Raw genomic sequence first — 25,693 nt, 5'->3', positions numbered from 1 at the left:
TCTGAGATTAATATAATTATTCTTTTTTACTTTAAAAAAATTCTTATTTATTCTTTGAAGAGAGAATTAAGTGATTAGAGGGTGTTCCTATTGTTCAAATGGGGCAGGTTTCTTCTTCTTTGGTTTATGGCAGAAACTCTGATGAACCATGCACATCATATAGATTGGAAAGGGACCAGACATAGATTTTGGTCTGGGGTGAGGGGTGGTTTGGAGATCAGGCAGAATTGGTTCTCCCCACCTCTGCCTGTGAGAAAGTCACCTGGAGAGTCACTCAAGAGCTTGTTAGAAAGGAAATGCTGGTGGGCCCAGAACTGCTGATTCAGTTCGTCTGGAGTTAGGTCTGAGAATTTGCACTTTTTACTATTTAAAAAATTTTTTATTTGGAGAATAATTGTTTTACAGTGTTGTGTTAGTTTCTAAATACAACACAAATCAGCCATAAGTATACATATATCCTCTCCCTCTCTTTTTTTACTTCTTTAGAAAGTTTTATTTAATGTGCCATTGAACCTATGCCCTTTATTCACTTACTTATATTGAGCCCATCTAATTAGGACATCAGAAGTTTTTGTAGGCTTTAAGATCTCATTTTTAATTAGGATATGTTTATGAAAATATGCCCATTTGTACATAAGAACACCAAGAAAGCAACCCTAGCTCTCAATAGACCTTTGAAAAAAGGCCCACTGTATTATGCAAATTGTATTAGTTGTCATATGCAGAGGAAATAAAGGGTTTTTAGGGTTTTTTTGTTTTTTGTTACTTCTGAAGTCTATGAGAAAGTTTCAAGATTTTCACACTAAGAACACGGCAGCTACACTATATCACATTGAGAGTTTGAGTTGAATTAACTATGCGTTATTTATATTTTCTAATTACTATGTCTAAATTGGAGTTAGATGTTTTACAGTTACAGACACCTGGGGAAAATCAGTATAGTGATTGTGGTTGAAAAGGATTTAGTTCATCACCCAAACAGAAAAACAAGTCCAGATACTTATCATTGAGCAGGCAGTAAGTGGCCTTTCTATTAAGACAGATATTTAATGTTATCATCTTTATATGATAGCAAAAAAGAAATATGTCATGACTAAAAAGAAAGGTGATTTCAGAGAGTCCATTAAGTGAGAGAGCAATTTTTACTTAAAGACACCTCACAGGAAAATGAAGAAAATAAAAGTATTTTACATTTATATCTATAAAATTTTAAAAATGAAGTTTTAAGTAAACAGTGTGAGAAAAGGCCACAAAAATTTTCTCAATGTATGATTTTTCAAAAGAGCGATTTGTTACTGTACATGACAGATAAAACATTTCTCCCATTTATTAAACACATTCTTATTAGCAGACACTGCATACCTCAAACTTTGCATGACCTTTTAATATAGATCTGGGATCCCAAGACACTTAGCTTGTCAAGATGCTTAGAGTGCTGGTGTTCATGTCAGTCCTACCTATGCTCTGCTGTTGACAGGCCATATCATTGAGTAAAATTCTTCTTTCTTGGGTTCTCAGTTTCCCAAACTAGTGAGATTGGGAGATCTCTTTACTCTTAAGTACTATACTTCTAAGAGGAAGCATAGCTAAAATGAATAAAACTAATATAAAGACTCTGAAGGTAAAACAAAGAGCTTAAGGTCTCAACAGTTATAAACTTCCAGAGGGAAGGAACATAAAGATGAGGAAGAAAACGAAGTATCTTATGTAGAAAAGTTTGTAACTATGGGTAAATAAGGGGCTTCCCAGGTGGCTCAGTGGTAAAGAATCTGCCTGCCAATGCAGGAGATGCAAGAGGTGTGAGTCCGATCCCAGGGTCCGGAAGATCTCCTGGAGAAGGAAATCATAACTTACTCCAGTATTCCAGGATAATCCCAAGGACAGAAGAACATGGTGGTCTACATCCATAGAATCATCAAGAGTTAGACACGACTGAACAACTGAGCACCCACATGGATAAATAAATCCCACCCATAAGATAGGCTGCTGCTGCTGCTGCTGCTAAGTTGCTCTGTGCGACCCCAGAGACGGCAGCCCACCAGGCTCTCCCATCCCTGGGATTCTCCAGGCAAGAACACTGGAGTGGGTTGCCATTTCCTTCTCCAAGGCATGAAAGTGAAAAGTGAAAGTGAAGTCGCTCAGTCCTCTCGGACTCTTCACAACCCCATGGACTGTAGCCTACCAGGCTCCTCCCCTCCACCCATGGGATTTTCCAGGCAAGAGTACTGGAGTGGGTTGCCACTGCCTTCTCCATAAGATAGGCAACCTATGTCAAAGATTTCCTTAAATAAGACTAAGATGTTTAGGCAAAACAAAAAACAAAAAACAAAAAAACCCCTTAAATTCTACCTACAAAACAATGAAATATGAATTGAAGACTTCTACTCCACTCAGGCGATTTGTTAAGAAACATTGAAACCGCAAAATAAGTGAATTGAATTAAAACTCACTTTTAAAATAGTATCCGAGGCAAATGGGACACCAGAATCTCCATGATTAGTACTTGGCACCCAAGAGGCATCTTCGCAGAGGAGATCCTGAGGGGGGACCACTTCTGGGGTGATATTGAGAAAATTAAATTCCGTCTTAGCTGATCGAGAGGCAACGCACAGATTGTAGGAATAGGGCAATGTTCCCTCACTGTAGTGGGGGAGAACCCCAGGTGCAGACTTGACACAGAGACCAGGCTTAAAGCAGCCCCAAGCAGCAGGGCTGGAGGAGCGTCGCAGGTGCAGGGCGACCGCCAGAATCACCACCAGGAGGAAAAGCACCGAGATCAAGGCCAAGGCCACCACCAGGTAAAACTGCAGCTCAGCCTGGGGGTCAGACGGCGAGGGCCGGTCACTGAGGTCCGGCAGCGCCTCCTGCAGGCTGTCGGCGAAAACCAGGAGCAGCGTGGCGGTGGCCGAGAGGGGCGGCTGTCCCCCATCGCGCACAGCGACCAGCAGGCGCTGGCGGGCCGCGTCCCTGTCGCCCAAGGCCCTCGCCGTGCGCACCTCGCCCGTGCGCAGCCCCACGCTGAACAGTCCGGGCTCGCTGGCCTGCAGCACGTGGTAGGACAGCCAGGCGTTGTGTCCAGAGTCTGCGTCCACCGCCACCACCTTGGTGACCAGGTAGCCGGGCTGCGCGGCGCGGGGCACCGTGTCGAAGAGCGCCGAGCCGTCGGGCCCCAGCGCCGGGTACAGCACCCTGGGCGCGTTGTCGTTGCGGTCGCCCACCAGCACGCGCAGGCTCACGTTGGCGCTGAGCGCGGGCGAGCCGTGGTCGCGGGCCTGCAGCGTCAGCTCGAAGGCGCGCAACTGCTCGTGGTCGAAGGCGCGCTGTGCGAACACCACGCCACTCTGCGGGTTCACGGACACGTAGGACGACAGCGCGCGCGGCTCCAGGTCGCTGGCCACGATGGAGTAGGAGACATGGCTATTGGGCCCTAGGTCAGGGTCGGAGGCGCTGACATGCGCGATGGAAGCTCCAGGTGGGTTGTTTTCTGGCACGTGGACCACGTAGGAGGCCTGGTGGAAAACTGGAGTGTTGTCGTTGACATCTTCGATGTGCAGGGTGATGGTTATACTAGAGGAGAGGGGCGGCTTACCTCTGTCGGTGGCCATTACTGTGATATTGTATTTTGAGATCTCCTCTCGGTCCAAGGTCTTGTCTGTTGTTAGCTTGTAATAGTTCTTCAAGTAAGATTTCAATATAAACTCGGCCTTTCCCAAAATTTGGCAGTAAACTTCCCCATTTTCTCCAGAGTCTCTATCTTTAGTTTTTATCAAGGCGATCAGTGTTCCTGGTGGTGAATCCTCTGGTAGGGGAGTAAATACTGAAGTCACAATCACTTCAGGTGCACAATCATTCTCATCAAGAATTTCTACTTGGACACTGCAGTGGGCTGCTAGATCTCCAGGATCTTTCGCTTCTATACGGAGAATGTAACTATTAGCAATTTCAAAATCAAAATCATCATTTGACGTGATTTCTCCTGTTCTTTGATTTAAGTTAAAAAACTGTTTCACTTGTTCATCCACATTATGAAAGGAGTAGGTGATCTCCGCGTTGACTCCTTCGTCCTGATCGGTGGCTGTCACTCGAAGTACTAAGAAGCCAGGTGGCACACCCTCTTGCAGGCTGACTCTGTACACGTCCTGGCTGAACACCGGGGGGTTATCATTGGCATCTGTAACTTGGATTTGGATCTGGGTGGTGCCACTCTGGGGTGGGTCCCCACCGTCTACAGCTGTCAGTAGCAGTTGATGAAAATTCTGCTCTTCTCTGTCCAGAGAATGTTTCAGAATCAGCTCAGGATATTTACGTCCATCTGGAGTCTGTATCTCTCTGAGATCAAAGTACTCATTGTCATTAAGGTAATATCTTTGCAGTGAATTAGGACCAGCATCCGAATCTAGTGCCGGGTCTAGTGGAAATGTTTTACCTGGCTTAGTGGATTCTCCAATTTTTAAATCAATCTTACTCTGTTTGAATAGCGGAGTATTGTCATTTATATCCTCTACTATTACTGTTACATGGAAAATATTAAGTGGGTTTTCGGCGACAGTATCGAAATCCAGAACACACAGAGGCTTCTTACCACAAATCTCTTCTCGGTCTATTCTGTTACTCACAAGGAATTCACCGCTTTCAGGTTTTACAACGAAATATTCCTTCTCCGCGCTAATCCGCAGCTTCCTGGCCGACAAGTCCGGAACACTGAGCCCTAGATCTTTAGCAAGATTTCCTACAACCGAGTTTTTGGCCAGCTCCTCGGGAATTGAGTAGCGAATTTGGTCTGGGAGAGCCCCGCGGAATAAAGACAGCAGGAACGGTAACAGTACCTGCCGCCACCGCGTCCGGCCGCTCGTCTCAGTGCTCAGCCTCATCCCGTCTCCCTCCACTGCTGCTCTGCTTCTTGGTCGGGAGGAGAAATAAGCCCTCCGGGGTGGCAAAATCCGGGGTAGGATCACTTTTTCCTGCTTTTGTTTCTTGTATCCAAACCAGTACTGGCCTCCTCTGTGTGGTTGGTTTGAGCAGGAAGTCACCCTCTTAGAGGCTCCCAAATGCATCTCTGATTATCTTCTCTCCCTTCTTTTGACCTACAGCGACGCCCAGAGGTTTTTCCCAGAAACTGCACTAATGTGTTCTAAATGTGTTGCAAAAAACTATTTTTTTCTCCTTAAAAAAAAAAAAAACTTATAAGGAATATTTGTTTTTAAATAGGCATACATTCATAAAGTTCCAGATTCAAAAGGTACACATGTCATGTTTTCCAGGCTCTCCCTCTCTTTCAACAACACATTTCTCTCAGGAGAAATCAGTGTTATGTTTTTAGTGTATTATTCCGTTAGTGTGTTTTCTATCATTCAGTAGAATTTTATAAATGTTCTCCCTTTATAGGGAGACACAAAATGAAGTAAACTATTCCATGTTCTACATCTTGCTTCTTTCACTCATTATGTCTTGAAGATAACATTTTCTGACAGTAGTACATAAAGAGGTTTCCTATTTTTTAATTTCTTATAGTTATGTACTAGCCCATCATATAATTGTGCAACAATTTAACCAGAAATATTATTTTATAAAAGAAACCCGATGTCTACTCAAACAACAATGTATTTCTCATGTTATACTAGTTATAAATAATCTACCGACCTCCTAGGCACCGAAAAAAAAAAGTATCATTCTGATTCTAGAAATGCATTTTAAATGCAAGAATCCAAATATGTCTGTCATAGTCTCAGGACAATTGATATTTCCAAATTATATTTTAAGCTTCACTATTTTTAAATGATCTCTCCTCACATATGATTTGCTTCTCAATATACATTTATTATCAGTATTTTCTTTTTCCACTCCCCATGCCAGTTACATGTATCATACACATTCTTCTTTTACTCTATGGATTGCACCACAATTTCCCATGAAGACAAAGGCATTTAGAAACTCAAACTCTTCTTCTTAAGCTTAATTGAGGCATAGTCCAATTAAGCTTTCCTTAGAAATCAAAAAGGGTCTCACAGTGATACCATAATAGGTAATTTAGAAGTTATTAAAATCACTTCTGCAATCTATTAAATATGAGTGGAATTAAATGGGTAATATTTTTGACAATCACCTGCACCAAGGAAATCATACATAGTCACTTCACATCACAAACTGTAAAATCACAATATGTGAAATGTACCAATCTGATTGAGAAATTATCCCTGTGAAAGTTATATCCAAAATTTAAACATATTCTCCAATATTTTTAAGTTGTTATTGTTTAATCATAATGGAAAACACCTGTCTCAAAGGAAAGAGAAGCAAATTTCAAGCAAAACACAGTAGGGTGTAAAGAGGAAATTTAAAAATACTCAATAGAGATGAAACAATAGCCTCATACAAGAGAATGTGTTAATATGAATTTACACAATTGCTTCCTATTTCACAATTCTAGTCTATCCTTTCAGTAATGCCTAAAGAATAATGGCTTTAAAGATGTGAGATGTTACAAGTATAAAATTAAGAAATTGCTACTGACAGTGTAACCAAATGAAGATTACAAAGGATAAATAACAACTTTTAGGTGTAGTGACTGTTACTGATCATTACTGAAGAATCATCTGTCTTTCCACTTTAAAGCAACAGAATACAATAAAAAGTGTTTTATTGATCTATATATGTACACACACACATATATATATGAAATATAATTGGAGACATTTATGGAGTTCTCTCCCTACGTTTCAGGGTGGCAAGATTTGACTCACCTGATTAAAACTGGATTCTCCTTTTGTTTCCAGTAAATCTTGAGATATCAGGAGAGGCTCGCTTTTCTCACAGCTCTCCCGACTGATGAGCGTGTCCGCGTAGTTCGGCTGCGGGAAGATCACGTGACTCCCCCGAGAGTCCGCGGTGAGCGAGACCTCGTGCGAATAGGTCTGCAGGAAAGCCCGCACCCCGTCCACGCCCACAAACTGAGACGCCGGCACGCCAGCCAACCCACTGCCCGAAGCCTGGAACAGACGCGACGTGTGCCAGTGCCGCAGTCTGAGAGCCAGTAGCACAATGACAAAGGCGAGGAAGACACAGGAGACCGCGGCCACCGCCACCACCAGATAGAGTGTGAGGCCTGAGTCGTCAGGATCCACTGAGGGCTTCAGGCTGCCTAGGTCAGTCAGGATGTCTGGGATGCTGTCAGCCACAGCCACCGTGAGCGTGACGGTGGCCGAGAGAGGGGGCTGGCCGTGGTCCTGGACCGCCACCACCAGGCTCTGCTTGAGCGCGTCTCTGTCCAGCAGGGCCCGCGCTGTGCGCACCTCGCCCGTGTGCAGCCCCACCGCGAAGAGCCCTGGGTCACTGGCCTTGAGCAGACGGTAGGACAGCCAGGCGTTCTGTCCCGAGTCTCTGTCCACTGCCACCACCTTGGTGACCAGGTAGCCAGGCTCTGCGGAGCGGGGTGCCAGCTCCACACCAGTAGAACCATCAGTGGGGAGGGTGGGGTATAGGATTTCGGGTGCATTGTCATTCTGGTCCAGCACAAATATGCTCACAGACACGTTGGTGCTGAGGGGTGGGTCCCCGCTGTCAGTAGCAGTCACCAGTAGCTGCAGGTCTCTAACTTGCTCATAGTCAAAGGACTGCAAAGCATACATGACTCCAGTGTCCTTGTTTATAGAGACGTGGGTGGAGAGAGGCGACCCCTGCAGTGTGTCCTCAGCCAGAGAGTAAGTGACCCTTGAATTCTGGTTACTATCAGGGTCATGGGCAGTCACAGAGAAGATGGAGGCTCCCCTGGGGTTGTTTTCTGGAATGTAGGCCATGTAGGAAGCATAAGAAAAGGCAGGTGGATTGTCATTGACGTCTGCCACATTCAGTGAGATGTATGTTTCTGTAGACAATGGCGGAGTTCCGTGGTCAGTGGCAGTTACAGTGATGTTATATTCTGAGACCTCTTCCCTATCTAGAGCCCTGAGTGTCAACAACCGATAATAATTTCCATAGGTCTTTTCAAGTGTGAACGGCAGGTTATCCAGAATGGAACACGTGACAAGGCCATTCTCTCCTGAATCACTGTCATGCACATTGAAAAGTGCAATTACTGTGCCTGGGGAAGAAGTTTCTTGGATAGAGCTGGTGAGAGATGTAACTGTGACTTCTGGAGCATTGTCATTTACATCCAGAATTGTCACCAGTACCTTACTTCTGGCTCGGAGACCAGGTCCATCATGGGCTTCTACATCTATATCATAGAATCCAGAGTCCTCATAATCCAAACCTCCCAATATCGTTATGTCCCCAGTCAGAGAATTCAACTGGAATAGCTGGGATATTTTATCTCTTACTTTCCGGAAAGAATATGTGACTTCTCCATTGGCTCCTTCATCTGGATCAGTGGCTTTTACAGTGAGTAGCCTGGAGCCCACCGTCACATTCTCCCGCACACTGATGTGGTACTCGGGCTGAGTGAATACCGGGGCATTGTCGTTGGTATCCACAAGTGTTACAAGAATCCTGGCAGTGCCAGAGTAAACCGGGTCGCCTCCGTCAAAGGCGGTCAAAATGAGGTGGTGAACCGCCTCTTCCTCACGGTCCAGGGCGTGCTCCAGTACCAGCTCAGGATACTTAATCCCATCAGCTCCGCTTTGCACGTCTAGGGAGAAGTGGACATTCGAGCTGAGCTGGTAACCCTGTAGGGAGTTTATCCCTATATCCGGATCAAAAGCTTCAGGAAGAGGAAACCTTGTCCCAGGGTTTTCACTTTCAGCGACTTTTATTTCCCTTTGCTCTGCCCCAAAGTCGGGCGCATTATCATTAACATCAATTATTTCCACTTCAACTCCAAAAATCTTCACTTTGTCTTCTAAGAGAATCTCTAGGTTTACTACACACTTGGGAGATCTGTCACAGAGCTCCTCCCGATCTATCCTGCCCGCGGTGACCAAGCTGCCGCTTCGCGGGTTCAGAGCAAAGAGCTGCGTCCTACCTCTGGAGACGATGCGGACTCCGCGCTTCGCCAGCTCCTGGGGCTCCAGCCCCAGGTCCTTGGCGATGTTGCCCACGAAGGAGCCCTTTTCCATCTCCTCAGGCACCGAGTAGCGGATCTGTTCGGCCCGGATTTTCCACAGGGCCCCCAGGAGAACACAGATCCAGATTAGCCGGATGCATCTTGGGCAGAAAGGAGGAGACGCCATGACAGCCCCGCGGCGGAATAGCTTGCGCTTGGGTGTTTCCTTGGTGGAGGCTTGGGGATTCCCAGGATCTTTGGGGTCTAGGATAAGGTACTTTCACCGTTGGATGTTGGAGCTCTCGGGGGTCCAGTTCGAAGAAGCTTTCTAAAACCCCAAAGCCAGTGCGTTGTGATGCAGAAATCTTGTGGTACGGATTAAATTCCTGGTTCTTTTTTCCCCCGATTGGTGAACAGCGACACTCAGAGTCCTAACCTGTTACTGCAAATCTATTCTTGGTAAAGAAAGGATCTCTTGTACACCATTTCTTTTCCGTGTTCAATTTTCTCCAAAATAATCAAAACCAAACATCTGCTGTTTAATTTGCAGTGAAAATCTATAATTGATCCAAAGCTTCCTGTAAGTAAGCCTGATAATTTTTTTCAGAGACAAGTTTTTTTGAAGAATTTTTCTACCTCTTTTAAGTTCGTTGCATTATTCTCATAGCTCAATTTCAATTTGCACTGCAAAAAGGACATGTTTACCCCTCCCCCAAAGCAAGGTTATACTTGAAAAATAGAAGAATAAATAGTTGAAAAGACAGTGTCCAAGAAGTTGGAGATCTGGGTTCTAGTCTCAACCTACACAGAAACAAGTTTTCTCACATGATTGACCCTTTAAAATCTGGGGCAAGTTTTTAATTCCCTTGTTAGAAAATATCTACTGTTTAAGAGCTAGTTTTATCCCTTTGCAAATGGGCTTGACAAATATGATAATAGCTTTGGGAAGGATATTTGCTCATTGATTTTATATAAGAAGATTTGAGACCACAGGTTATGTCTGTGAGGATCATATTCACAGTGAGTCCTCAAACTCTAGAATAGTACATTTCATTGAGTATATACTCGAATAATTTTTCAATGCTTAACGAACGAGTCATTAATGAAGCTGCAAAACCTAAAACAAGGCATAAATAACTGATGTTAAAAGAAGTAATAAAGGTAAAAAGAAAAGTTAAACTGAAGCACTATAAAGAGCATATGGTGTTTCAGTGATCTTCTCCATATTAGGACACATCCAGAAGGTATTATCTTACTATTACTTATAACTTTAGTTTTGATTTTAGAAATAATTGGTAAAAAGGAAATATTTTAATAATTATATATATTATCATTGCATGTTTTATAGCTTTATTAATGAATACTTAGAGCAGTTTACTAATCTGAGAAAATTTGAGATAAAGCAGCAAGTACTCAGTTCTTTAATTATTACTCACATAATAGTTTCTAGAAATTACTCATAAATTTTGACCAGACTCAAAACTCCATTAATTATTCAGAGCTTTTAAAATTCTCTGACTTTGGAGAGTAGGTTGAAGGTATTTTTCACAGTCCTCAAAAAACCCACAACTTTCTGGGGGTTGGGAGGTAAAATAAAATGTTTTGAAAAAAATCTGACTCACTTATCAGAAGTCTATGTTAAAAAATTATGGAAAAGTCTCAGTATACTAAAAAATGTCCATTATATTCCTCATTATAGCAGTGACAAAGTAGATAGGGTACAAAAACTAATTATTTAAGGATGGTCAAGAAAATTACTCTTGACAGTTTACAAAATGGGAAAAAAGACCCAAAGTTAGTGATTCAAATATGAAACCTGTCAGTCTTTGCTACATATGATAAAGCAAAAAAGTGCTGAGACTTAATTATTGAAGGTTATATTAATACATCATAGAAAAAGATAAACAACTAAAATGTATTTGATGAAGATGAACAAAAATTTTAACTTAAGAAGAAAGAAATGTTAGTATATTTACAATCTTGGAAAAAAGGCATATTACACATCAACTATGTAGGGGCAGTGCTATTACTAAGGGCGGTGACAGAAAAAGCTGTTTTTAGCAGGATTTGCTGATGTATAGACATGCCGAGAGTGCAAATTGAGAAGTAACAACCAGTAATAATTAACCATCAAGATGACTGAGCAATCAAGAAACCAATCTCAACCCATCCAATATACCTCCTCTCCCACTACCATCACTAGAACAGTGAACAAGGACCAAAACTAATGATGCACTATTGAAAATAAAATACAGCAATAAAATTTAATTAAGTCTGCAAAAACTCACGTGATGGGAAAAAGAGAAATCATAGGCGATTTGGGGGTCTTCATTACTGGTACCTATATCCATATTAGGATCTTCACCTAGGAGATCCCCAGGGGGAGCCGTTTCCAGGGTCACATTGTGAAAATTAAATTCTGTCTTAGCTGATTGTGAAGCAACGCACAGATTGTAGGAATAGGGCAATGTTCCCTCACTGTAGTGGGGGAGAACCCCAGGTGCAGACTTGACACAGAGACCAGGCTTAAAGCAGCCCCAAGCAGCAGGGCTGGAGGAGCGTCGCAGGTGCAGGGCGACCGCCAGAATCACCACCAGGAGGAAAAGCACCGAGATCAAGGCCAAGGCCACCACCAGGTAAAACTGCAGCTCAGCCTGGGGATCAGGGGGTGCCGGGCGGTCACTGAGGTCCGGCAGCGCCTCCTGCAGGCTGTCGGCGAAAACCAGGAGCAGCGTGGCGGTGGCCGAGAGGGGCGGCTGTCCCCCATCGCGCACAGCGACCAGCAGGCGCTGGCGGGCCGCGTCCCTGTCGCCCAAGGCCCTCGCCGTGCGCACCTCGCCCGTGCGCAGCCCCACGCTGAACAGTCCGGGCTCGCTGGCCTGCAGCACGTGGTAGGACAGCCAGGCGTTGTGTCCAGAATCGGCGTCCACCGCCACCACTTTGGTGACGAGATAGCCGGGCTGCGCGGCGCGGGGCACCGTGTCGAAGAGCGCCGAGCCGTCGGGCCCCAGCGCCGGGTACAGCACCCTGGGCGCGTTGTCGTTGCGGTCGCCCACCAGCACGCGCAGGCTCACGTTGGCGCTGAGCTCTGGCGAGCCGTAGTCGCGGGCCTGCAGTGTCAGCTGGAAGGCACGCAGCTGCTCGTGGTCGAAGGCGCGCTGCGCGAACACCACGCCGCTCTGCGGGTTCAAGGACACGTAGGACGACAGCGCGCGCGGCTCCAGGTCGCTGGCCACGATGGAGTAGGAGACGCGGCCATTGGGCCCTAGGTCAGGGTCGGAGGCGCTGACATGCGCGATGGAAGCTCCAGGAGGGTTGTTTTCTGGCACGTGGACGACGTAGGAGGCCTGGTGGAAAACCGGAGCGTTGTCGTTGACATCGCGGATATATAGGATGACGCTTGTACTGGAGGAAAGGGCAGGCTTGCCTTTGTCAGTGGCTGCGATGGTGACATTGTACTCTGCCTTCTGCTCTCGGTCTAGAGCACCATCAATCACTAGTTTGTAGTAATTCTTAGAGGTGGATTCTAATTTGAAGGGAACTTCTTCCTGAACATAGCATGTTACCAAACCATTTTGCTCAGAATCTTGGTCTTGCACTTTAATGAGGGGTATTACAGTTCCCAGGTCTGAGCCCTCAGGAATTTGGTTAGAGAAGGACATGAATGTCACCTCTGGGGCATTGTCATTCTCATCAACAATTTCAATCTGAACATTACAGTGAGCCGTGTGTACTCCTCCATCTTTGGCTTCAACACCCAACATATATCTACTTGTTTCTTCAAAGTCCAATGTACCATTGGTTGTGATGTCACCAGTATTTGGATTGAGAATGAAGAGGAGGCTGGTAGTTGCTGGGGCATTGAGGAAGGCATAGGTGATTTCTGCATTAATGCCCTCGTCCTGGTCAGTGGCCATCACCTGCAGCACGGAGGTTCCCCAGGGCACATTTTCTTGGAGGCTAACCCTATAAGTGTCCTGGCTGAACACTGGAGCATTATCATTGGCATCAGTGACCTGTATCCTGATCAGGGTAGTGCCACTTAGAGGTGGGTCCCCACCATCCATGGCAGTCAGGATTAAATGGTGGGAATTCTGCCGTTCTCTGTCCAGAGGTTTTTCCAGCAGTAACTCTGGGTATTTACTTCCATCAGGACTTTCCTTCGTTGACAGAGAGAAATGCTCATTGTGGCTGATGAAATATTTCTTCAGTGAGTTACTTTCTACATCTGCATCTTGTGCAGAATCCAGAGGGAATTTTACCCCTGGTAAGGCTAACTCAGAGATTTCCAAGTCAATACTTTTTGCAATGAAACATGGTGCATTGTCATTAATATCTTGAATTGCAACACTTACATGGAAAATAGTCATTGGATTGTCCGCAACCATTTCAAATTCTACAGCACACTCAGATTTTCTCCCGCAAATCTTCTCTCGATCTATCCTGCCACTCACTAGCAAATTCCCATTCTCTGCTCTCACGCTGAAAAAGTCCTCTGCACTAATCCGCAGTTTTCGAGCTGGCAACTCCTGGACACTGAGCCTTAGATCCTTGGCCAGGTTCCCCACCCTTGAGCCCTTGTCCAGCTCCTCTGGAATAGAGTACTGGATCTGCTGGGAGATTGCCCCGCGCAACAATGACAGCAGGAAGAGAAACAGTACCTGACTTTTCATTGTTTCATCTTTTCTGAAGCTCCTAAGCATTTCTTGAACTCCCTGGGAAGCTGCTCTTCAAGATGTCTCTGGAATGTTTAAATAATCAACACAGCACCCTGGACTTCTGTGATTTGAGGGTACAATTTGCAGAAGGTGCGTCTGCATTCCGATGTGTACAGGACAAAGCAAGAAAGAAAACACTGCCAGCCACTCCTGCAGAACTGAAAACGTTTATCTTCCCTTTGGTCAACAGCGGCCCCAGGAGGTTGCCTGAGAAAACTGCGTATTACCCAACTACCTATTCCTCAAAGTGTAAGCTCTTGAATCTATTAATATATATCTTGTCTTTTTATTTTTTAGAAAGAACAAACTATTCAAAATTTCCCTTCAAATCTGATATTGTCTAGATTTCCATCATCTTTTAAATGTTGCCATCATTTTATTCTTCTTTCTTCATTAAAGATTTTCCATAAAGCATACAGCTTTTATTTATTTATTTTGGAGGGCAAAAATATCTTCAGTGATTCTACTGTATTTATAAACACTAGCATGACTGGTATCATGACTAGTATGGATGTAACTAACTAGGTTATTGTTAGTGGATAAAAACATTTAATTTTTGGAAAAAAGAGAAAGTAAAAATCCTAGACTTATTTTACTATATTGTTCAGTATTTTAACGTATATGTAACCTTCCCATTAAGTACAAAGGAGCGTGACAGTTTGTTAAAGAGACCAATCTAGTATTTGAGCATACATTTGCTTTTATAAAACTAAATATTGTGTAAGTATATTTATTTTAATGAAATCAGTGCTTTTTTACTATATGATTTTATACACAAATACTCCTTAATGCAAATAGTTCCAGTCAATTTATACATTAATAAGTGTAATGAGTTTGATCACTGGTAAATCTTTGAGAGGAATTGAAAGTTCTTAGACACTCCCATTTTGAAACTTACCTATAATCCTTAAACCAGTCTTAGGTAAGTAAAACAGACAGCACCTTTATTTCAAATGCACTACCAAATTAGATGCACAACCAAAAAATTTATTGTTACCCTGCAGCTCTAATCCATACTCCTTTTACATTCCAGTCAAGACAGATTATTGTTTTCCTAAGACATCCTTTCCCTTGTTTGCCCTAGTTCATGTCTTGATACTTTCTGTTCCTTTTATTATAAACCCTCCTCCCCTTTTATTGTAATGAAGTCTTCAGTTCAGTTCAGTCAGTTCAGTCGCTCAGTAGTGTCCGACTCTTTGCGAACCCATGAATCGCAGCACACCAGGCCTCCCTGTCCATCACCAACTCCCAGAGTTCACTCAAATTCACGTCCATCTAGTCAGTGATGCCATCCAGCCATCTCATCCTCTGTCCTCCCCTTCTTCCCCTGCCCCCAATCCCTCCCATCCTTTTTAGTGAAAATGGCATGTCTGAGACCTCTTATTATCCATACAAATAGATGCCTTTGTACTCTATGTATTTTCCCAATATATGTGTAGGTTATATTTTATATTAAATTCTTAGAAAATTCTCTTTGAACCTCTAAAGTTCCTGTGGCCCTAGCCATTTAATATTTTTTCTCATTACAAGGAAAGGTACATTAGTATCATAAAGATTTTTCCTAAAAAATATTCCAAAGGTAATGTGCCTTTTTTCCACAATGCACTTGCAGGTTTGAGTGAGACTTACACCCTTCTCTGTTTTCAGCTATTTTGTTCAGGCTCTTTCGTCACCCACTTTTGAATGTATGCCTTCATAACACACTGAAGGAGAGATGTACTCCTTTGTTTAAGATCTAATGAAATCTATTTAGGCCTAATTTTGGATGACTCTGGTGTAACTTTATGGGTGAAAATAATTTCATAAATTTCAAAATGGGTCAACAATTTATAGCCCAAGAAAGTTGTAGGACTCCTGGGACTTCTCTGGTGCTCCAGTGGCTAACACTCCAAGCTCCCAATGCAGCAGGCCAGGTTTGATACCAGGTAAGGGAACTAGATCCCGTATACTACAAGGAAGATTGAAGATCCTGAGTGCTGTGACCAAGACCCAGTGCAGTCAAATAAATATAGAAATATTTAAAAAGAAAGTTTTAGGACTCCGTTTCCATGGTTGAAATGGATGGTCTGGAAATCTCTTAAAGAGGCTAAGACATATCTCCTTACATTTTATAATCTGTCTCAAAGGACAAGGAATGCCACTCCAAGGCTCATAACTGTTTTGGCAATTGAGCTTCCCACCTTCAGAGAAAAGGCTGAAATCCATATGGATACACACAAATACACACACTTTAAGTATACCAAGTAGGGACTACATGCCAGGTAAAAGAATTTGACAAACCTCTATATTTTTTACCCTATTGTTTTTATGTTATCAGGATGAATCCAGTTTGGTCTGTCTTGGAAGGAGTTAAGCATCATATTATTAGAGCCTAAAACACTATATACTTGTTTATCAGGATAGGCTAGGTAGGCTGAAGTGACAAACTTCATCATCACAGTGATTTAAAATAAAAACATCTACTTATCACAGGTATACAAATCAATGTTGAGTCAACCACAGGGCTCTTCTTTCATTGCAGTCATTCAAGGACTTAGATAGGAGGCACAGTCACAATTTCAAATAATAAGTTAGAGATCTGATAATTCTTAAAATGACAACTAGGACTTCCTCTGGGAAGAGAGTCACATACTTCTTTACTAGGCCCACTCAGCTATACCAGGCAAGGAAGTGCAGCCCCACCACAATCCCAGAAGAGAGGAATACATTTAAACAAAAGAACCAATGACTACTTTATTGCTTTATTTTCAAATAAATGTGTATTAAAAATTTACAATAACCACATTGGCATAACTGTTCTTAAAAATATTAAAAGAAAGAAAGAAACTCACCTGGAGCTCGTTGGGGTCTCCTTTCATTACCAGTAAATCTTGAGTTATCAAGAGAGGCTCGCTTTTCTCACAGCTTTCTTGACTGATGAGCGTGTCCGCGTAGTTCGGCTGCGGGAAGATCACGTGACTCCTCCTTGAGTCCGCGGTGAGCGAGACCTCGTGCGAATAGGTCTGCAGGAAAGCCCGCACCCCGTCCACGCCCACAAACTGAGACGCCGGCACGCCAGCCAACCCACTGCCCGAAGCCTGGAACAGACGCGACGTGTGCCAGTGCCGCAGTCTGAGAGCCAGTAGCACAATGACAAAGGCGAGGAAGACACAGGAGACCGCGGCCACCGCCACCACCAGATAGAGTGTGAGGCCTGAGTCGTCAGGATCCACTGAGGGCTTCAGGCTGCCTAGGTCAGTCAGGATGTCTGGGATGCTGTCAGCCACAGCCACCGTGAGCGTGACCGTGGCCGAGAGAGGGGGCTGGCCGTGGTCCTGGACCGCCACCACCAGGCTCTGCTTGAGCACATCTCTGTCCAGCAGGGCCCGCGCTGTGCGCACCTCGCCCGTGTGCAGCCCCACGGCGAAGAGCCCTGGGTCACTGGCCTTGAGCAGGCGGTAGGACAGCCAGGCGTTCTGTCCTGAGTCTCTGTCCACTGCCACCACCTTGGTGACCAGGTAGCCAGGCTCTGCGGAGCGGGGTGCCAGCTCCACACCAGTAGAACCATCAGTGGGGAGGGCAGGGTATAGAATCTCAGGTGTGTTGTCATTCTGGTCCAACACAAATAGGCTCAAAGACACGTTGCTGCTGAGTGGAGGGTTCCCACTGTCACTGGCAGTCACCAGTACCTGCAGGTCTCTAACCTGCTCAAAGTCAAAGGAGTGCAGAGCATACAGGACGCCAGTGTCTGAGTTTATGGAGATGTAGGTGGAGAGAGGTGCCCCTTGGATGATATCCTCAGTCAGTGCATAGGTAATGTGGGCATTCTCAATGCTGTCAGGGTCCTGGGCTGTCACAGAGAAGATGGAGGCTCCCCTGGGGTTGTTTTCAGCAATGTAGGCAGAATAGGAGGCATGAGTGAAAGCAGGTGGGTTGTCGTTGATGTCTGCCACATGCAGGGTGATGTGTGTGTCTGTGGACAGTGGCGGACTACCCCCATCTGTAGCTCTCAGAGTGATGTTATATTGAGACTCCTGTTCACGGTCCAGAGATCTGGCGGTCACTAAGCGGTAATATTGGTTTATTGATTTTTCTAAATTAAATGGCATATTTCCCAGGACAAAAACTGTGACCTGTCCATTTTGCCCGGAATCCCGATCATGCACGTCGATAAGGGCAATTTCCCTTCCAGCAGTTGACTCTTCTGGAACTGATTCTGTGAGAGAAGTAATTGTAACTTCTGGGGCATTGTCATTCACATCCAGAACTGTGACCAGAATCTTAGCTCTTGAAAGGAGACCTGGTCCATCTTGTGCTTCTATTTTAATTTCATAGAAAGTAGCATCCTCATAATCTATATTTTTTAATATCGATAAGTCCCCAGTCACTGAGTTGAGATTAAAAATCTGAGCGATTTTCCCAGGCATTTTATCTAGTACATACGATACTTGAGCATTGAATCCCTCATCAGGGTCAGTGGCATTCACTGTGAGCAGCCAAGTGCCTACCGGCAGGTTCTCTTGAACACTTACTCGATACTCAGGCTGGGTAAATACTGGTGGATTGTCATTTGCATCTAGAACTGTCACTTGGATGCCCAAGTTGCCAGAGTGGACAGGGTCACCACCATCAGAAGCAGTGAGGACAAGTTGGTGAACTTTCTTTTCCTCCCGGTCAAGAGCCCGCTGCAGCACCAGCTCTGGATACTTGGCCCCATCAGTGACACTCTTCACAGCCAGGGAGAAGTAGTCATTGGGGCTGAGCTGATAGTTCAGCAGAGAGTTCGTGCCCATGTCTGGGTCAAAGGCAGTCTTAAGTGGAAATCGAGTTCCAGGAACTGTTAGTTCACTAATTTTTATTTCCAATTCCTCCGTCAGAAAATCAGGAGCATTGTCATTAAGGTCTTTAATTTCTATTTCTACTTCAAAAATGTTCAATTTGTCTTCAACCAGGATGTTAAAACTCACCAGACACTGTGGGCTCTGAGCGCAGAGCTCCTCCCGATCTATCCTGTCCGCGGTGACCAAGCTGCCGCTTCGCGGGTTCAGAGCAAAGAGCTGCGTCCTACCTCTGGAGACGATGCGGACTCCCCGCTCCGCCAGCTCCTGGGGCTCCAGTCCCAGGTCCTTGGCGATGTTACCCACGAAGGAGCCTTTGTCCAGCTCCTCTGACACCGAATAGCGGATCTGCCCGCATCCGGTCTTGCACAGCGTCCCCAGAAGCACGCAAAGCAGGGCCAGTCCTCCGCACTTTCTGAATCTCTGGTAATTGGTCATTTCCGTTTTGGTGAATTATTTTCTCTGAATTGGGTTCCAGTTTCCCAAGGCAGACTTCAGTCTTATTTTCTCAAGGAACGAAGACTTTCGTGGGCCTAATTTATAGGTCACAGAGCTGGCTGACTGACGGGGTGAGCTTTGAGGCAGCTTCAGATCTTCCGAGTGTGATTTGCTGGTTCTCTGCTCTTTGGAAACAAGGAAAAGGACTAGCTCTTCAGCGGCGTTTTCCTTCTTGAGTGGTGAACAGCGACGCTCAGAGGCATAACCGTTCACTGCACGCTCTGACAAATCTAAGTCAGAAATTTTTAAGTTTCCAAGCACCTGAAATTCTTTTTGTTCAGAGATAATGGGCTCAGTTTTTGTTTCACATAACTGAATCGCTGTATGTCAAAAGATTTAAAGTATCTTCCTTAATAATCCATGAATTAACCTGAATGCCACTAATATTGCTTCAAACACGCTGAAGTTACTGTTATGAAATGTTCAAAGTTTAAGAACTGCACAGAAATATCAGTCATATTTATAAGGTATGCCTTTTGAAATCTGTCCTTCATAGCTTGGCATTTTAGTTTCAATATTTTTCATTTAACTAATTCATTAAACATATATATAATTGAGTATCTGACAATACTTGGGGATTTAACGATACAAACACAGCTACTTCCTTCATGGAGTTATAAGGATATAAAAGCAAACAAGGAATTATAGTGCAGCGAGATACTGACATAAGATCAGAGGCCAAGGGCAATGAGAGGGCCTCCAACCTGGCCTTGGAGGTTAGCAAAGGTTTTCCCAAGAAACCTGAGAGGAATGGATCACGGAGGGGTAAGGCCTGGATATAAGACAGAAGAATATGGCAATACCTAGATGTGAGAGAGAAACCACAGATCTTCAGGGTACTGAAAGTAGTCTGTTTTGCCTAAAATTAGAGTGTGAAGATGTTTTTAAGGACCAAAACTGAAACTAGTAGAGATAAACTTTTGTTTTGTATTCCAGAAACCCCTTTCCTGTATTTGTTTTCCTCTCCAAAGCACAATAATAGGAACTCATTTGTCACTTCAATCATGGTGCATTATACAGCTATGCATAAGGCATTTATTTCAGGAAGAGTTACTGTATACACTAAAAGGAACTTTGTTTTCAATTTTCCCCAGTTCGTACTATTATTCCACAGTGAGTGCCAACTTTATCTCAAAGAAAATGATGTAATAGTAATAACACAATTTCCCTCAGATGCCCTTAAACAGTAAAGAATCACAACATCTTAAAGAATGATGGCACCATTATATACATGACTTAGTACAGGATTATTTCCAAATAAAAGATGATCTCAGTTACACAGAAGTGTATTTTTTGTTCTTTGTTATTAAGTATATAACTAACATACTAAAAGCCAACATGGGAAGAGGAATGGTGAGGAAAACTTGGTTGTAAGGGGGACTGATGTTGGTGGAGGAACTGGAAACATTTTCAACAGCTGCTATGAGTACGAAACTTTGAGACAAGAAATGTAAAAGGAGAATCTTTAGGGGCAATTATTTGATATGGTCTCTGAATCCCTTGAGGATATATATTATTTTTAAAGATAAAAAGGCAATGTTGTTTCCTCATATGAGAAAAATAAAAAGTAACAGGGAACAGACACATCTTAACTATTATACAAACCATGTATTATATTAATACAGCAAATGATAACTCAATTACTCTTAAAGGAACACAGAACTACTTTAGAGGCTAATGACATTTTGAACTAAACAGAGATTGCATGACATACCTTCCTGAAACATGGTGAAGCGTATCTATTCTTAAACACATCTTTTAATAGGGAAGATCATTCAAATAAAAAAATATGAGTAATCTCACTGCTAAACTGAAGGAAAAACAAAGACTGAGATGAAAACAAACAACTACAGTATTTATTAATATTCATAAACAAATATAAAGCATAAAAGTATTAAATTTTAAAAGAGGGAGATATTTGAGGAAACAAAAGTCAACATTCATATATCTAACAAAGAACTGTTGATTCGGGTGGATTGGGATGGTTTGCTAAGGGATGAGAAAGAAAGTAGGAGAAACCAGATACCCCAGTTCCTAAGGCTCTTTTTTGTTGTTGTTGTTAATGCATTAATTTTTTTTAACTGGAGGATAATTGCTTTACAATATTGTGCTGGTTTCTGCCATACATCAACATGAATCAGCCACAGGTATCCATATGACCCCTCCCTCTTGAACCTAAGGCTCTTTTGATAACCTAAATATCATCTTCAGCTACTAATTCCCAATTTATACTAATGACACAATGATTCTAGCTCCTCTTCCCTGTTACAACATGTGATCACTTAGAACTAGTGAGAAATAATTCATAAGGACTATTTCTTAAAAATTGAACATGTCCACAAAGAAATATGGGAAATAGAAAAGGTATGGTAAACTGTGGAGACAGCTAAGTAATTAGGTAAATTTATGTCTTTTAGCAAAGTAACTCACAGGAATGTTAGGAAGAGAGTTTACCTGAGAACATGTTTCTTCTTTATCTTCAGGTAGAAATTGAGGTTCTGAAAGAAAATCCTTTTTCTCACAGCTCTCCTGGCTGATGAGCGTGTCCGCGTAGTTCGGCTGCGGGAAGATCATGTGACTCCCCCGAGAGTCCGCGGTGAGAGAGACCTCGTGCGAATAGGTCTGCAGGAAAGCCCGCACCCCGTCCACGCCCACAAACTGAGACGCCGGCACGCCAGCCAACCCGCTGCCGGAAGCCTGGAGCAGATGCGACGTGTGCCAGTGCCGCAGTCTGAGAGCCAGTAGCACAATGACAAAGGCGAGGAAGACACAGGAGACCGCGGCCACCGCCACCACCAGGTAGAGTGTGAGGCCTGAGTCGTCAGGGTCCACTGAGGGCTTCAGGCTGCCTAGGTCAGTCAGGATGTCTGGGATGCTGTCAGCCACAGCCACCGTGAGCGTGACGGTGGCTGAGAGAGGGGGCTGGCCGTGGTCCTGGACCGCCACCACCAGGCTCTGCTTGAGCGCGTCTCTGTCCAGGAGGGCCCGCGCTGTGCGCACCTCACCGGTGTGCAGCCCCACGGCGAAAAGCCCTGGCTCGCTGGCCTTGAGCAGGCGGTAGGACAGCCAGGCGTTCTGGCCTGAGTCTCTGTCCACTGCCACCACCTTGGTGACCAGGTAGCCAGGCTCTGCAGAGCGGGGTGCCAACTCCACACCCGTGGAACCGTCCGTGGGGAGGGCAGGGTATAGAATCTCAGGTGTGTTGTCGTTCTGGTCCAGCACGAATATGTTCACAGACACGTTGGTGCTGAGGGGTGGATTCCCACCATCCTGTGCTGTAACCCATAACTGAAGTTCACCGAACTGCTCATAATCAAAGGAACGCAGTGCATAGAGGACACCAGTGTCAGAGTTGATGGAGATGTAGGAGGACAGGGGTGCACTCTGAAGGGTGTCCTCAGCCAAGCTATAAGTTACATGGGCATTGTCGTTGCTGTCGGGGTCACAGGCCATCACGGAAAAGATGGAGGCACCTCTGGGGTTGTTTTCAGGAATGTAGGCAGAATAGGATGTGTGGGGAAAGGTGGGAGGGTTGTCGTTGATGTCTGTCACCTGCAGCAAGATGTAAGCATCTGTGGATAGAGATGGGCTCCCTCCATCTTTAGCAGTCACAGTGATGTTGTAAGAGGAAAACTGTTCTCTGTCAAGGACTCTAGTTGTAACCAATCGGTGGTAATTGTCCACTGACCTTTCTAATTTGAAAGGAAGGTTCTCTGGGAGTGAACATGTGATAAATGCATTCTGCCCAGAGTCTCTGTCATGTACATTGAAAAGTGCGATTATGGTTCCTGGAGGAGAATCTTCAGGAACTGAGCTTGTAGCAGATGTCATGTAGAATTCTGGGACATTGTCATTCACGTCCAGAACTGTGATAATGACCTTCATTCTGGTCAGAAGGCCCGGACCATCCTGAGCTTCAATATCAATTTCATGGAATTTGGCATCCTCATAATCTAGGCTTTTTATGATTGTTATTTCTCCAGATGATGACTTAAGCTCAAATACCTCTGGGGTTTCTTCAGGGTTTTTCTCCAGAAAATATGTCACCTGGGCATTGTATCCCTCATCTGCATCAGTGGCGGTCACTGTAAGTATCCGTGTGCCTACGGGAGTATTCTCTGGAACACTTACACGGTACTCGGGCTGTGTAAAAACAGGAGCGTTGTCGTTCACATCCAAGACCGTCACGCGGATGCGGGAGGTGCCAGATCTGATAGGGTCGCCCCCGTCCAAAGCCTTGAGAACGAGGTAGTGTACGGCCTCCTCCTCACGGTCGAGAGCGCGTCCCAGCACCAGTTCCGGGTACTTGTTACCATCCACCCCGCTTCGCACGTCCAGAGAGAAGTGGTCATTTGAATTAATTTCGTACTTTTGGAGAGTGTTCTCTCCGACGTCTGCATCATGCGCGCTCTTAAGAGGGATCCGGAATCCTGGCATAGTCGTTTCACTAATTTTTAGCTCCACTTCCTCTACTCCAAAGCGAGGGGCATTATCGTTAATATCTTTTATTTCCACTTCTACTGAATAAATACTCAATTTATCTTCCAAGAGTATGTTAAAACTCACCAGACACCGCGCACTCTGGGCGCAGAGCTCCTCCCGGTCTATCCTGCCCGCGGTGACCAAGCTGCCGTTTCGCGGGTTCAGAGCGAAGAGCTGCGTCCTACCTCTGGAGACGATGCGGGCTCCGCGCTCTGCCAGTGCCAGAGGCTCTAGCCCGAGATCCTTGGCAACATTGCCCACGAATGACCCTTTTTCTATCTCTTCTGGCACTGAATAGCGCATCTGCCCAGCTCCAACCTTCCACAGGGCCGCCCAAAAAAGGCACAGCAGTACAAACCTTCGGCGATGTGGCAAATTTAGCAGAGCCGCCATTTCTTGATCTGCAGTCTTTTCTCCCAGGCAACTTCCGGCCTCCAGCTCGGGATTCCAATCTTTATTCCTCAGGGTCTGAGGTGACCAGCATTCACGGGACCCAGGTCTTTGTGGAGAGAACTAGTGTGCTGTTGGACTGAATTTCTTTGCCGCCCCGAACCTTGCGGGCCAAATGCCCAGCCCTTTGTGTTATGGAAATCGTAATTTTGGATTGGATGGCTCGGGGTTACTTCTTAGATAGTCAACAGCGACGCCCAGAGGCCTAAGTAATTTCTGCATTCTCCCAGGCAAATCCAGTTACTTCGTGTTACTCCTGTCACTTTCAGATGCTTTGAAGAATTTTACAGTTCTAAGATACCTGAGAGATTGCTCTTTCAAGTCAGGAGTCTTTTTTTTTCTTCAGAATGAATAAGAATGGTGTGAATGAATGTGATCTTGATAGCAAGGAAAGCACTGTTGAACTTTGGAGGCACTAATCAGGTAGCCTCTGCCCTTAGACCAAACATCTTCAACCTCTAATTCCATATTGGGAGAAAGTAAGATTAATCTAAAAACATTAGCTACATTATATTCTAATGTTATATATTTTAAATTTCTGTGCTTAGTATTGAACTTCAAAACCTGTATTTTTTCCATAACCTGTATTTAAATTATTGAGTTATCAGACACTTAATTGAGTGACTAACCTTTGCCTGACACTTTGCCTGATTGATGCTGTAGACAGAACTGGTGCACCTGATGAACACAGTCCCAGTTCTCAAGGGAATTTACATGATAAGGGAGGACACAGTAAACGGAGTATTTTAATAGAGTATGACAACTGCTATGATGGTTGGAAACCCTGGGCAATGGGAAAATACATAGGAAGGATATTCAGCCTGGGTGGAAGGGGTGGTCAGAAACACTTTTAAGGACAGGATTGAACCTGGCTCCTAAAGGGTATGACTGAATCAAGAAAGAGGCTAGAGTAGTGTTCTAGAACCTTAGTACAAATGCTTGGAGTGAGAGGCAGCAAAAACATGAAGGAAACTGAAGGTGGTTTGTTCTTTTTCCAAGACTGTTTTGGCTATTTGAGGTCCCTTGATACCCCACGTGAATTTTGGGATAGACTTTTTTCTACTTATAAAAAAGGCATTGGATTTTGATAGCCATTGAATTGAATCTGTAGATTGCTTTGGATAGTTCTATAAGTTTTTGACAAATATTCTTTGTCAGTTTAAGTACATTTCCTTCAGTTTTCAGTTTGCTAAAAGATTTTAAACGTGTTGAATATTCTCAAGACCTTTATTATGCCTTTATTGAAATGAACAGCTTTTATCTTTAATCTTTTCATATGAAGTTTTATATTAGATTTTCTTACATTGGAATATTTTTGCATCCATAATTAATAAACCCCATTTAGTCACAAGTCACAGTAGATAGGACTTCGAATCAATTCTTCAGCAAGATTGCACACTTCTGGTCTCATTTCATGCTTTTTGCCTTTTGAATTCTTCCCTGTTGAACTTTTCTCATTTTCAATCCATTCCTCTGAGAACACTGATGAAATATTTATTGGAAACAATTCTTATCAACTCACCATGTTTTCTAGTAGAACCTCTATTTTGTTTCTTGAAACTTTTTCTTCAACACTCTTTTGATACTTTTGAGTCTCATTAAGTAACCACTTGACATCCCTTATTTGCAGTTTCTCTAAAGATTTTTCTGTTTCTTTGTCTTTGACAACATTTGGTTTTACACAGTACATTATTTCCCACTCATGCTTCTTGCTTCGTATTAAGCTGTTTTATTGTTTCCCAGTCTCACTT

At 44.1% G+C, this 25,693-nt stretch overlaps 5 protein-coding genes across 5 annotated transcripts; all 5 read right to left on the bottom strand.

Moving 5' to 3' along the window:
* Positions 1 to 108: 108 nt before the first annotated feature.
* Positions 109 to 5,074, bottom strand: LOC129634032 (protocadherin gamma-B2-like). The gene has a single exon (XM_055556000.1). The coding sequence runs from the start codon at positions 5,052 to 5,054 to the stop codon at positions 2,403 to 2,405; it is 2,652 nt and encodes an 883-aa protein (XP_055411975.1). The 5' UTR covers positions 5,055 to 5,074; the 3' UTR covers positions 109 to 2,402.
* Positions 5,075 to 5,254: 180 nt separating this feature from the next.
* LOC129634115 (protocadherin gamma-A4-like) lies at positions 5,255 to 9,535 on the bottom strand. The gene has a single exon (XM_055556095.1). The coding sequence runs from the start codon at positions 9,162 to 9,164 to the stop codon at positions 6,717 to 6,719; it is 2,448 nt and encodes an 815-aa protein (XP_055412070.1). The 5' UTR covers positions 9,165 to 9,535; the 3' UTR covers positions 5,255 to 6,716.
* A 1,706-nt stretch (positions 9,536 to 11,241) lies between these two features.
* On the bottom strand, positions 11,242 to 14,070 carry LOC129634118 (protocadherin gamma-B1-like). The gene has a single exon (XM_055556106.1). It carries the CDS (start codon positions 13,678 to 13,680, stop codon positions 11,242 to 11,244), a length of 2,439 nt encoding a protein of 812 aa, XP_055412081.1. The 5' UTR covers positions 13,681 to 14,070.
* Positions 14,071 to 16,457: 2,387 nt separating this feature from the next.
* On the bottom strand, positions 16,458 to 20,247 carry LOC129630113 (protocadherin gamma-A3-like). Its single transcript, XM_055550493.1, has one exon. The coding sequence runs from the start codon at positions 18,948 to 18,950 to the stop codon at positions 16,458 to 16,460; it is 2,493 nt and encodes an 830-aa protein (XP_055406468.1). The 5' UTR covers positions 18,951 to 20,247.
* Positions 20,248 to 20,548: 301 nt separating this feature from the next.
* Positions 20,549 to 24,210, bottom strand: LOC129633975 (protocadherin gamma-A2-like). The gene has a single exon (XM_055555918.1). It carries the CDS (start codon positions 23,883 to 23,885, stop codon positions 21,405 to 21,407), a length of 2,481 nt encoding a protein of 826 aa, XP_055411893.1. The 5' UTR covers positions 23,886 to 24,210; the 3' UTR covers positions 20,549 to 21,404.
* Positions 24,211 to 25,693: the final 1,483 nt, after the last annotated feature.

This window comes from Bubalus kerabau, chromosome 1, assembly GCF_029407905.1.
Source record: "Bubalus kerabau isolate K-KA32 ecotype Philippines breed swamp buffalo chromosome 1, PCC_UOA_SB_1v2, whole genome shotgun sequence".
NCBI classification, from domain to species: Eukaryota; Metazoa; Chordata; class Mammalia; order Artiodactyla; family Bovidae; genus Bubalus; species Bubalus kerabau.
This window is presented reverse-complemented; position numbering and strand designations above follow the sequence as displayed.